Source organism: Cryptomeria japonica, chromosome 10 (genome assembly GCF_030272615.1).
Source record: "Cryptomeria japonica chromosome 10, Sugi_1.0, whole genome shotgun sequence".
Lineage (NCBI taxonomy): Eukaryota > Viridiplantae > Streptophyta > Pinopsida > Cupressales > Cupressaceae > Cryptomeria > Cryptomeria japonica.
The window spans coordinates 914,024,406-914,037,160 of NC_081414.1; the positions used below are offsets into that span (position 1 = coordinate 914,024,406).

The 12,755-nt window shown below is 33.2% G+C and overlaps 1 protein-coding gene across 2 annotated transcripts; it reads right to left on the reverse strand.

Moving 5' to 3' along the window:
* Window positions 1–9,304: 9,304 nt before the first annotated feature.
* On the reverse strand, window positions 9,305–10,953 carry LOC131050439 (expansin-A10). Of its 2 annotated transcripts, XM_057984621.2 has the most exons (4): window positions 10,858–10,953; window positions 10,605–10,730; window positions 10,003–10,315; window positions 9,305–9,901 (listed from the first exon to the last, which is right to left on the reverse strand). In XM_057984621.2, the coding sequence occupies exons 2-4, from the start codon at window positions 10,723–10,725 to the stop codon at window positions 9,595–9,597; spliced, it is 741 nt and encodes a 246-aa protein (XP_057840604.1). In that variant the 5' UTR covers window positions 10,726–10,730; window positions 10,858–10,953; the 3' UTR covers window positions 9,305–9,594. The 2 variants fall into 2 exon arrangements, with proteins under 2 accessions (XP_057840604.1, XP_057840598.1); XM_057984615.2 differs by lacking the exon at window positions 10,858–10,953 and having other exon boundaries at window positions 10,605–10,743.
* Between the last annotated feature and the right edge of the window lie 1,802 nt (window positions 10,954–12,755).

The following is a 12,755-nucleotide window of genomic DNA, read 5'->3' on the forward strand; positions in this document are numbered from 1 at the left end:
ACACCAAGATTTATCTCATGGAAACCCAAATGGGAGAAAACCACAGTGTGAGTGGGAACTCACAAAATTTGTACTTTTCTGGAGTACGCTCGATGAGGAGCCATCCCTGTTAGGAGATTACAAAGACATGATTAGGTGCCACTCGGTTAAGGGATTTTGATTAAGGCCTGTTAATGTCTTTACCCTGTTAAAGGTAGCTTTGTTAAAGATCTTAGGATCATCAATTAAGATGACACCTAGTTAAGGGATTTTTACAATGGGACCTGTTAAAGTCCACCCTATTAAGGGATTTTAGTTTCAATGGTTAGAAAGCAACATAGAGATGATCTACTAGAGTGGCTACTCATAGTTTGATCAGATCACATTGAAAATCGTACTATATCTGCATCGGTTGTGTCTGCTCTGCACAACACCGGTTTCCTGAATATACCTTCAGCTCTGTACTCTGCCAATTTACTGATCCTCAGCTCTACACTTTGTCGGTCCTTTTCACTCAGTTATGCAATGTTCACTTTCACATTTTTACTTTTCACATGAACAACAACCTCATCAAAATTAATTATGTGAATTTATCACCCTTTCAATCTATTGCCAACATTCCCTACAAAATATCAGATTCAAAATTATGTTACCACGCCATAAATCACTCTCCAAAAATCATTGCAGGAATCTCTATCAAAACAGTCGTTCATGCTGATAAGTCCACCGGTTGACTGGAGAAGTCTGTCGGTTTAACTGGATGTTAACTGAACATTACCAAGTCTGTCGGTTATAGACTCTACCGGTTTACCGATCAAAACCTACCTAGCCGATTACCTTCAGTGTACCAATATGTTCACTGCTTAGCCGGTTGACCTCTTATGTGCCGGTCTACTCATTGCTTAGCCTGTCTACACATTTCTTAGCTGGTTAACATCTGTATACCAGTCTACTTGATGTTGCCAAGAATAAAAACCATATCATTCATCGGTCATACAAAATACACCAGAATGCCAACAGTATCAACATTGATCTTGTGCAATAGGTTAATGCTACAAACATTAAGGCTAGAACCATTGTCCACTAGTGTTCGTCTTATCGCACTATCATTTATGATAGTCACAATCATTAAGGGATCATATTGTTGTTGAACTTCACTAGAAGGCAACTCATCTTGTGTAAACGCAATCTGAGCCCTGGGTGATGAAATACAATTAATCCAGGAAGCCATATTGTTGGATGTCATTGTTGGTGGTATATTCAATGTTTTCAAGGCATCTTGTAGCATTCCATGATGATTCAAGAAATTTTGAAGAAAATCCCAAAGGGATATATTGGAAGGAGTAGCTTTAAGTTGTTTGACAATATCATATTCCTTACCAAGGGTTTGTGAAATACGAGCTGCTTGAGGAAGAATGAGTTGAGGATCAAGTAGAGGAGTCGGAACAACCAGACGAGGGTTAGGTTGCCTATTGTTTCTCGTTTTATAGGTATGGGTAGATGCATTATAACTCTCCTTAGTTAGCTGTCTAGAATATCTATAAGGACTCTTATTGGGATTCCTTCCTTGAACCATAATGATAGGTTTGTTTGGAGTGCTAAAGGAATCATGACTATATCCACCTTGAACCGTGAAAAGAGGTTGATTAGGAAGAGGTGAAATTGGAGAAGGAAAAGAGCCTTGGAAAACAAAAAGAGATTTTCTATGTTCATTCACATTGATCATATTGATTAACCTTTTGGATGCATTATTCTTGTTGTAAAGTTTAGGCAAGACATAAAGTCATCAAGGGCATCATCCAATAAAGCATGATCATAGTGATTGAAAGAATTATCTTTGGATTCAACAAGAGACATAACATCATAGAGGGAATCATGGGATTCAACTATGTTGCTAGATCTAGTGGAGGAGATGATAGGAATGTACCCATGACAGGGATCATTCAACTTATCTTTCTCATCACCACAAAATGGCATAGTAACAAGGCTGATTATTTTTTAGAAAAATGAGGGTTTAGAAGGCTTAGGGTTCAAAAACTCATCTAGAGCTTCATCTAATTCATCCTTACTAAACTCATAATCAACAAAATTTCATACATCATAATAAGCATGAACATCTTGCAAATAGAAATCTGACATTTTGAAATGAAAATTGCATGAAACTTAAACACAATGCAAGGAAAATGAAAGAAACCTATTATCTTTTTTTTTTATGTTTTGAAAGAAAATGAAATAAACTAGATCTAGATATAACAATGCAATGCAATGAAAATTAAATTGGATTCACATCAGGTTCACTAAAGATATGTAGAGGAAAAAGTGAGCCTAAGTATGGAAACCCTAATCCCATTCTCATACACACTCATGGAATATGAAAGAGCCTAGGGAGGTAACACACATCGACTACTTCTTATGGGAAAGAGAGATTCATGGATTACCTCTTAGATTTTCTATTCCTTTGTTTTAATTGAGAGAGAGGAATGATGCAAAATGCAATCTAACCTAGAAAGCAAGTAAGCAAACAAACCCTAATCTAAGAATGCAGATCAAAGAACAACTGATACATTGCTACAAAGTACAAATCAGAAGGAAAAATTAGAGATGCACCAGTGTCTAAAATCTAAGCAGAAATGTCTGGGACAAGGGTGCCACGCCACTGTCCTGATTATGCAATTTTGGAGCTGAAACTAACAGGAATGATTCTAGAGTCTGCAAAGTGCTGCTCTAGCAAGTCCTGCTAACAAAGGGCAGGACCATGGTGCCATGCCGTTGTCCTAGGAAAGACCAAGGCACCACACCCATGTCCTTGGGATTTCTACCAAGATCTGCAACCCAAAACTATCCCTGTGTGCTCTTCTGGTTCTGAAACTTCTAGTGATGCTCGGATCCGAACCTATACCTGAAGCTGAAAAAGAGTGTTTAGGGTGGCTATATAGGGTTTTTTCTTAGTCAAACCCACATGTTGGTGATTTCCACCTCCACGAATAGCCGATAATTTACTGAAAATGTGTGTGCAAAAACCTTGTGTGTGTGCAAGATCCTAAGAATGAAAGCAAACAACCTAGAGCAACCCTAAAGAGTAAACCCTAATTGCTTATAATTGACAAAGTAAATTCTCTAAATCCACAATGCAAAGTGATCTAAAGAATGAATATGAATCAAAATTAAGCTTATGCAAAGATATGAAAACAACATGAAACCATACCCAACCCCAAGGTAGAGGTACAAGCCAATCTTCAGTCAGTGATCTCCTATTGTTCTTCTACATCTTCAAAAGCCCCCAGTTGATAAAATGATTCTTGATTAATGTTTGATGGATGAATATTGAATGTGGTTGAAGACTTCAAATATCTACTCTTTCGCTTCAAAGAAGACTCTAATGCTCCAAAAACCTGCTCTTAGATTCTTAGAAGAAGACCCCTTCAAATGAAGAAAGAGAGCTCTTAAGTATGAAACCCTAGATCTTAATTTCATGTTTAGGCTGACCTAGGATTTAAATTTCCCACTGATATTTTGGGGTCAAGAATTAGTATATCATAGGATTGTGCTCCCTAAATTCAAGGAAAAGGTCGCGGACCACATGCATTCCTTCCACGGTCTGACCAACTTTTTACGAAATTTTTAGGGTTGTTAGATATGATGATATTAGAGTGTATCCCAAAGTTACAACTGATTTTGAGATGTTTTGATATGCAAAACATGGCCTAAATCATCAAAATAATACATAATTAGGGTTTATGATTAAATGATTCATTGGAGGAATAAGATGAAAAGGGGCACGCTTAGGGTAAAGGGCCCAACTTTATAACCTGTAAAGTGATGAAATATGACCTTAGATTTAATTAAATTCTTAACGGGGAATGATAAATGCAAGATGCAAGACACACTAAGGCGGGTGCTAACCTAAGTGTGAAATTGTACCACCCTAGCAAGAGTGTACAATTTACGACACTACAATTGTAAATATTAAGTTATTAAAATTTACATAATAATATGGACAATTCATTTCTAAATACTTAAAAAAATTTATATTTAGAATCTATATAAAAAATATCACAAATCACTAGTTTACTTCATCTTCAAATTCTTAATGGTCTAGTTGCTTTAAGTGTTAGAAAATAAAGATCAAGTGCAAAATGCTGATTTCCGTGTCAAGTTTGGCCAGAAAGTGTAACCCAGTATTATGGGATCACCCATATACTTTGTGCTATGGTGGATGAATATACATTCTTCATATGTTGAATGCATATTTGTTTCAACTTTCTATGGTGGAATATTAGAGTGACTTATCTATCTTCACTTGTTCTATTGTCATGAAATGTTTATCTTTGTACAAATATTGAATGGCAGTGATGTTTCAATTTTCAAGTTTTTGTATTGGCTCTTCTAATCCCCATCATAATTTTAAATGAGAGTAAGAATCGATTAGGAGACTCTTTGTGTGTATATTCTTTATAATAGCTTAGTTTTATGCCTTTTAAGGATTTCTAGTTAAAAGATCTACCTTTCATGGTTTTTTGGTTAAAATCATCCATAGTTATCATTCATTGCAAATACATAGAAGGTAGTATATCGCCTTGTAAAAGAAGCAACGAGTAGGTGTATAAGTACATCACACCTATCTCAAGTGTTCGAACAATTTGTCACCTATTTGAGCGGCAGAATACAGAGCAAGGTGACAAAATCTATACACAAACACTTTTAAATTTCATTTTCACAAATGGGCACATAAAACTTGCCCCTCTTCTTTGTTTTCTCAACTAATTATTATTGGCCATCTAAAATGTGATTTTTTAAAAATTGTATAATAGAATACTATACAAAAGGTTTAACTCTTGTTCATTGTTATTACTTAGGAATAATCTAACCTATCACCTAGAAGCATCAAAGAATTATATATTCACTTTACACTACTTTACCATCCTAAGCATTGTGTGTGATTCCCCCATTTCAATGGTGTTTTGATCAATAACATTTTTCTTAGACATCAAGGTGAACAAATCTCTTACATCAATTTCAATGCAATTTAGATCCATGAGAAAGTTTTAGTTTCACATTTAGGTTTAGATCTAGGAGTACAAGGATCACATCAACAAGTGTGTGCAACTAAATAAAATAGAAGATATTAGGTTTATCAATCCTAATATTTTTGTCTAATATATTTCTAGTTTTCTAATGAATTGGTGTATCAATCAGTGACATCTATCAAAGTCTTTAACGTATAATAGACTTAAAGGTAAGTATGGTTAATCTATGTATTAATTTTGAACATTCATTTTAGTAGCATTATCATTTTTAGCTCTTATTCCTAGGTTAGATTATTTATTCATTATGATAAATTAATTTACTAAAATATTTTTATGATGTGTTAACTTTCTTTACATATTGGTAAACCTAACATTCTTACACCTCTAAGATTTTATTCTTATCATTTATCCTTCTATATTAAGGTTTCAAAAATAATGTATTTTTATTATTACTTTTCATTTTATATCAAAATAAGGTTTGGATACATGATTTATTTTGTGCTTCATTGCTATTTTCTTTCTTAGGGTTAGATCTTCACTATTTAATATATATTTGATCACTAACAAATGACCCTTTTATTGTGCATTATTTTTAGTTGATTTGTCACGTGAAATATGATGGTCCTTTGTCTTGTGATTATCTCCATGGATCAAATCAAGATTATAAGTTGTTTTCACATTGTATTGATTCTTTAATGTTATATCATATGGCATCATTCTTTAATTTTTATTAGTCTTCATCTTCCATGTGTAAGTTATTTTCATGTCTATGTAGATTATCGTTCTTCATAAACCTCGTTTCTATGTTTCCATGTACATTTTAGAGGAAATTAATGAGTTTTCCATATCCATTGCCTAATGCATGGTTATGTATCCCTACCTTATAGTAATATATCTAGGGTCTCATGGATTTATGTGATGTTGCTACACTTTCCTTAGCTAATAATGATTTTGATGATCCTCATGATGACAATATTCCTAATGTCATGATAGTCCTATTTATATACCCTTAGACTCACATCCCTTTGATGATGTCTCTAATAGGGCTAGGGATAGTGATTTTTGTGAGTTACCTTGTTTTAGACATGATAATGATGGGTGATGATAATTTTTTTATATATTAAACATGCCAATATTATCATTATTTATGATGCCTATTTATATTATGATACATTATATGATAACAAAAATAAATATGATGATATTTCATTCAACTTTCGTTTAGATATGAGTGACGATTCTCATGATTTTTTTTCTTTGCATGAGGATATTATGGCTCTTGGTTAGAATTCATTATAGGTTGACTTTGATAGCTTTAGTGATTCATCTTTACAAGTTAATTAGCTTTCCTTTGAGTGGTAGAGCATTGTAATGATTTGGTATACCTTGTTTATTTTATTATTCTTTATTGATATTCGTATATCATTTTACTAAACATTTTTCCTTCCCCAAATTTAATAGGATAGTTTAAATTTTTTTTCATATCTTCACAGATTATATTTTATAATGTCAATATACCCTCTTTAGTTGATGTTCATATGAAATCGATTTATCATAATGTTATGAACCAAGGCTTGTTATTTAGGTTATACGTAATTGACACCCACCCATACCAAAATGTATAAATCATGAATCATCTACTTGTATATTTATCATTTTATTGCGCATACTTGTCAAAGGTTGGAATGTTGCATCAATTAGCTAATTTTTTTCACCTAATATATTAAATATTCTTTCTACACCTAAGATTATAACCAAGGAACCTAAGGTATGTGATATTATTAATAAAATTGTAAATAGATAGACTAATATATATCTCTTCTAGATTTAGTGTGTACATCACTTTTATATAAGGATAAATGACCCCGCTATAGTGTTTCCCACCTTTTTCCTTTATTAAGATGCTCAAATTCATTTTTTTTTATATTTTTCAACTTGTATCATTATAGGGAACAAAACTTCAAGGATTAATGAATGGTGTAAGCTAATGAGATTTTGACCAAGTATGCATGTTTGACAAATTTTCAATGACCAAATATGTATTTTTGACATTTTAAAAAAAAATAACAATGTCAAATGTGTTGTCCATCAATTTTATATGTCTTTTGATGCGAAATTAAAATATACCACAATAATGTTAAGGTCTCTCTTAGCTTTCCAACCAAGAAATTTGTTTCACATTTTGCTTATATTAAGGTTTTCATCTTTAATTTGTTTTTATTAGTGTCTCTATTATTTGTCAAGAATTTGTGTATGGCATTTTTTGCTTCATTTTGTACATAATCATCAAGATTTCAAATAAATTACATTTTTATCTAATTTGGACTCTTTTTTACGTGTACTAAACAATATATTTTTAATAAATTCACAAAAAAATTTGTAAGATGCATGCTCATTTTTTTAATTTTTCAATATGTTTCCACTTGGACAATTAAATTTTAGTATAAATCATATATTCATTAATGATTTAATAGAAAAATAAAGGTTAAATGACATAGTGTTAACTAATTTCTCATTGAAGTGACTTCTGAGATAATGAAAAAATAAACATTTTAATATATATTATAATTAATAAAACACGAGACTCACCTAATGTGCTATTATTGTCAGTATGAAAGGTGGAAAAACAGCAAAATCGATTGCACATGACAAGTGTTTTCTACGTACAAATGCATGGAGGACAACTTCATCACACTAGAATTTGGCCGACCGACAATTATTTTGATTTGTATTTTTTTATCTATTTCCACTCACTCTTTTCTCTGCTAGACTTTCTTGCTGGTCAATACTAAATAGACACCTCACATGCTCCAAATTCCACGGCTGCTCTGATAATATAGAGCAAACAGATCTCTATGGGTTATAGGGTAAGGATATATAGAGCAAACAGATGTCTATGGATTCTTCATTAGATGAATCCAAACAATAATCTTTTATAAAAAGAGTTATAAATTTCATAGTTATGAAAGCTGAAATGGTTTGTAATGAAAATGACTGATAAATTTCATGCATGGAATAGATCAAATAAAATCTTCTGTCAATATGTTTTTTTTTTGATAGATAATTGGCGGAAGTCTTAATAGCTTTTGACTAGAGCTATGACCTTCTTCTTATGAAAGATCAAGAGTCACAGCTTAGAATTCCACTTCAGATGTCCCTATTGAGAATTGAACTTGAATCTCCATAATGAAAACCTAATGTTTTATCAAATAATATAAAATAAATACCAGAAAAAACAAATACATGCTCTGACATTCGATGCTACGATAAAGTATGGAGGAGAATAATTCTTCTAACCCTAGATAAGATGCACAGAAATTTATTTAATATATTCATCTTATCTAATTTAGCATTGGCATATGAAAGGCAAAACAGAATTGGTAAGCGTCTGATTAGGATTAAATTGGGAAAATATTGAAATCTAATTTTTTTCAAAATTTTCTATGTTTTAGTAAATTGCATCTATCAAAATTTTGAGACATCATTGATGTTTCCGAAATTTGGTTCTAGATTATTTGAATACCTTTCCAACGCATCAAATGGTTTGTAATTCGGAGCTAGGATGAGAAAGTTATGCCTTCTCAAAGTGGACTGAAATTTTATATTTAGTTTTTTTGATAATTTTGATAGTTTTAGTAGTTTAATTGTAATAAACATTATGGTGACTCTTCGTTTCAATTCCAAGGGATTTGTATGACCCTTGGGATACATTCGACTTGTATAAACTCCAATTTTGAATAGAATGGAGACAGTTTTTGGTTTGCAATCTTCTTGTTGTCAATTTTTGTGTTGAAATCTACAATACCGCAGGTATCACACCAGGTATTGTAATCTGGTTTTCATAAATCAGATCAGCGTCACAATATTTTTATAATAAATGGCAGAAATGTCGTCTCTCCACTTAAAATGAATAGCCATTTTCCCACCAAAACCGCATCTATCATCAAACATCAATTTCGGTGTAATGTGTTTGTTGTGTTACGGTGTTCAGCAGTAAAACTAAGTTGAAAGCCATTTTAAAGAACTACACATCAATCATTTGGACAACCAGAACTGATTTTATGTCAGTCTCAGAGTTCCACCATCATCCAAATAGGAAACACAAGTTCAATAAGTAATTATAAATTTATAGTAACAAAGGAAGATCTATACAATTGTACTAGAATCACTTGTCCCTCTGCAGAACAAAAGTTGCAGTGACTACCTAGTGAGTTACAGGAGCAGCTATTATAATCTTCTGATTATTGATCTTACTTTTCCACAATAGAAAATTAACAATCGATGATAATACTCACTGATGATCTCATAGATGTCATTAAAATTCATTTACTCATACAAAACATTTATTACATCTCTGCCAGGGGCTTTAGCCCAATACACTACAAATCATATATATAATAACCATATATATATATATATTATTCCCTCTTGCCATCAATTGGTCACAGCACAAGATAATCATTAATTACAATGATTGAGCTGCGGGCATGAATGAATGGACAGAGCCCAGAAAACTAAGCCGATCTCGCTGCCCACGTTGCTACATGCATAAATAAAGATTAGATATAGTATGATGCTCCTAAGCTGGTTAGTAAATCTGATGACCGCTAAAAGTCTGGCCAAATTGCCAGCCACTGGGCACCACATTGTAGGAGGTAACTGTCTTCCCATCGCTGGTGGTGACTTGAAAAGACAAGCTCTGTCCGTTCAAATAGCTGTTGCTCTGCCAATTTTGGCCCCAATTCCTTGACATTGGCTGCCACCCTGTTCTAGACCCCTTGATGGCCACTGCGTGAACATCCCCTGCTCCCCCAACATTAGTGATCAGCACCAAATTGAAATAGGAGTGACCATTAATGGTGAATCGAATTCCACCCCTTCTATGGCAGGGCACTCTGCAACAGCCAAACAGAGCAATTTATGTCAGAGAAGTAAAATCCAACTCAAGGGGAAAGAGAAAAGTAAGCCCTACAAGATTTCAGGGGAAGAGACAAACCTTTGGTACATAACTGGGACAATCCCGGCCCTGTATTTAGCAATGTGCTCAAACACAGGCTCTGACAAATCGAAATGTTCGAGTGGAGGATTGCACCATCCCCCTGCATTGTTAGGTAGTGCATTGTTGGGTGGACAGAAATTTGTAGCAGTGACAACTATTGTGTTGGGAAGGCACCACTGTGGATCATCATTGCATCTGATTGCATAGCACGCTCCACAGCTGAGGCCATTGTTGAACAGAGCAGTGCTCAGAGCAGCTGTGTGGGTGCCATATCCTTCGCTGTATAGGTTCCCATAACCACACGCCCCACCTGGATCATACATTAACACAAGTTTTCCCTTAACAACATTAGATTTTCAGCATTCACAATGAATCATTTCTAGATTTAACTATGTATGATTTATTTAGTATCAACATTCATTTTGGATCATGCAAACAGGGTACATAAGAAAATCTTAAGAAGTTACAGGATATATAAGAAAATCTTAAGAAGTTTGAGTATATCTGATTAGTTTAGTATCAACATTTCGAATCACACAAAACAGAACACATAAGAAATTCCCCCAATGGAGGAGGACAAAAGAAGTTGGGGAGCATACCCATTGTGCCAGATGCATCACTGCCTCCATAAAATGTAGCATGGGCGCTGGTCCAGGCATATGCAAATTCAAATCTGGCTATTGAGAAGAAACCCAGCAGAAGAAGTTGAATGAGGGCCATTGATCCTGCAGAAAACATACAAGAATCTCAGTACTACTCATCATATATAAGTGTTCTTGGTGTACAAGGACTAACTCATTACTAAGAAGAAAGAACCCATTGCAGAAACTGAAGAACTGATCCCAATCTTACCCAATAGAGACTAAGGCAATTGAAATCAAGGGCCTTGAAGAGAAAAGCTTGGGGAAGAGCTTAGAGAAGGGAATTGCATTGAAATGTATGAAAGGGGGGGGCATTTAAATAGAAAGATGAGAGGGAACTTGAAGAAGTTGGATCCTAGACAAAAACACGGTAAACAGTACGGTTTTCAACTTCGATAGTACAGTAAATTTTATATTTGACTCCTAAGTCTTATCCTCCACCTTTTTGTTGGTGAGCAGGTGGGATTCTAGACGAAATCATGATGTGCGCCTTAACTTCCGCCATTAGTTCGTTGTGGAAAAAGGGAGAAATACTTTCACTGTTAAGATAACGTCTTTGACAATTAGCAGCAGAGATTCCTTTAGAAGAGGAAGACTTTATCACCATTCTCATTTTTTAAATTCCACAATACCAACTCATGTTTTCATATTTGGTGTAAAGCGTAAACTATGAGTCGGATCATGCATTCAAATTGCCCATTTCTTACTTGAGAATTTGATTATTTTATCTGAGCAGCGGTGGAATTTTGAGCATGTGAGGTGTGTATCTAGTATTGACCCGCAAGAAAGTCTAGGAGAGAAAAGATTGAGTGGAAATAGATAAAAAATAATAAATCAAAGTAATTGTCGGTCGGCCGAATTCGAGTCTGGTAGAGTTGTCCTCCTTGCACTTTGTACGTAGAAAACACTTGTCATGTGCAACTGATTTTCTGGTTTTCCATCTTTCATACTGACAATAATAGCACATCAAGGTTTTTGATGAATAGGCGAGTCTCATTTTATTATTATAAAATATATATATTCAAAAAAAAGTTAGGAGGACGAAATATCAAGATTTTCTTCTATTGCTTTTGCTATCCGGTGCTGGCGGGCGGTGTTACTGTTTTTCTGCCTTTTTGGGTGCTGTTGGTCTGATTTGGGAGGATGCGTCTATTCTGGTTCCAAAAAGTGGTACGCCGCGACTAACACGCGATGTTAGTCGCAATTTTCAATCATAGATTTTTTATCCGATGGCTGAGAATGCATAACACGTCTTCTTAGTCTGACAGATTTTATCGTTTTCGAACCAAAATAGACACAGCCTACTTGTGAGGGGTGATACCATTTTTTTTTTCAAATAATGTAATTTTATTTAAATATTAATAGAATTGTCTATTTATCAGAAAAAATAAAATTTAATGACATGTTTATATAGATTTGAAAAATTGAGAAGGTGGTTTTGTTTGCGCTTTTTAATAAATTATATATTTGTTTTGAAGTTTTCATATTAAGTTTGTTTTAAATTATTTTGAAATAAATAATTAGAAAAAATTGGTTTAAAAAATAGTTAGTTTTTTTAATTATATTTGTAGGAAAATTTTCTATATTTATTATTATTGTTATTTGTTATTAAATCATATGATTATAGCATAATATTTTATTATCTTGTTTGACATCTTTTGTGTAATTGTGGTTATTAAAAAGATAGTGGAAATATCATTAATGTCTAGCACATTAAGTATTAAAGATAATTAAATGATGGATATTGTATTAGTCACAATGGAGAATAGTTATTCTAGTAGAATGTTGGTAGATTAAGAAAATAAGCTAGATGTATTGACGTACTCTATATTTTATTTCATTGATATTAATAAAGTTTGTATTTCTTTGTTGTGGGCATTTTAATCTAAGACTTTTTTCATCTATATAGGTATTTTTCATGTTTTATTGGTAATCTTATCAAAATATTACTCATAAAATGACATAATACTTTGTTAAACAATAATATTTTGTTGTTGATAATATTACTTTTGGTTTATAGCTCATTACTTAAATTTTGTTGGTTTATTAAAATCATTAACCTTAGTTTTCTTGAAATATTTGGTATCAAATATTTTCTTGGAATGTTTA

Excerpts from the sequence above, each read along its gene's own strand:
- LOC131050439 (XM_057984615.2), bottom strand. The coding sequence starts at position 10,743 with ATGTTTTCTGCAGGATCAATGGCCCTCATTCAACTTCTTCTGCTGGGT. Across the intron at positions 10,316-10,604 it reads TGATGCATCTGGCACAATGG|GTGGGGCGTGTGGTTATGGG; the intron begins GTATGCTCCCCA and ends TGTATGATCCAG. Across the intron at positions 9,902-10,002 it reads GTCCCAGTTATGTACCAAAG|AGTGCCCTGCCATAGAAGGG; the intron begins GTTTGTCTCTTC and ends TGGCTGTTGCAG.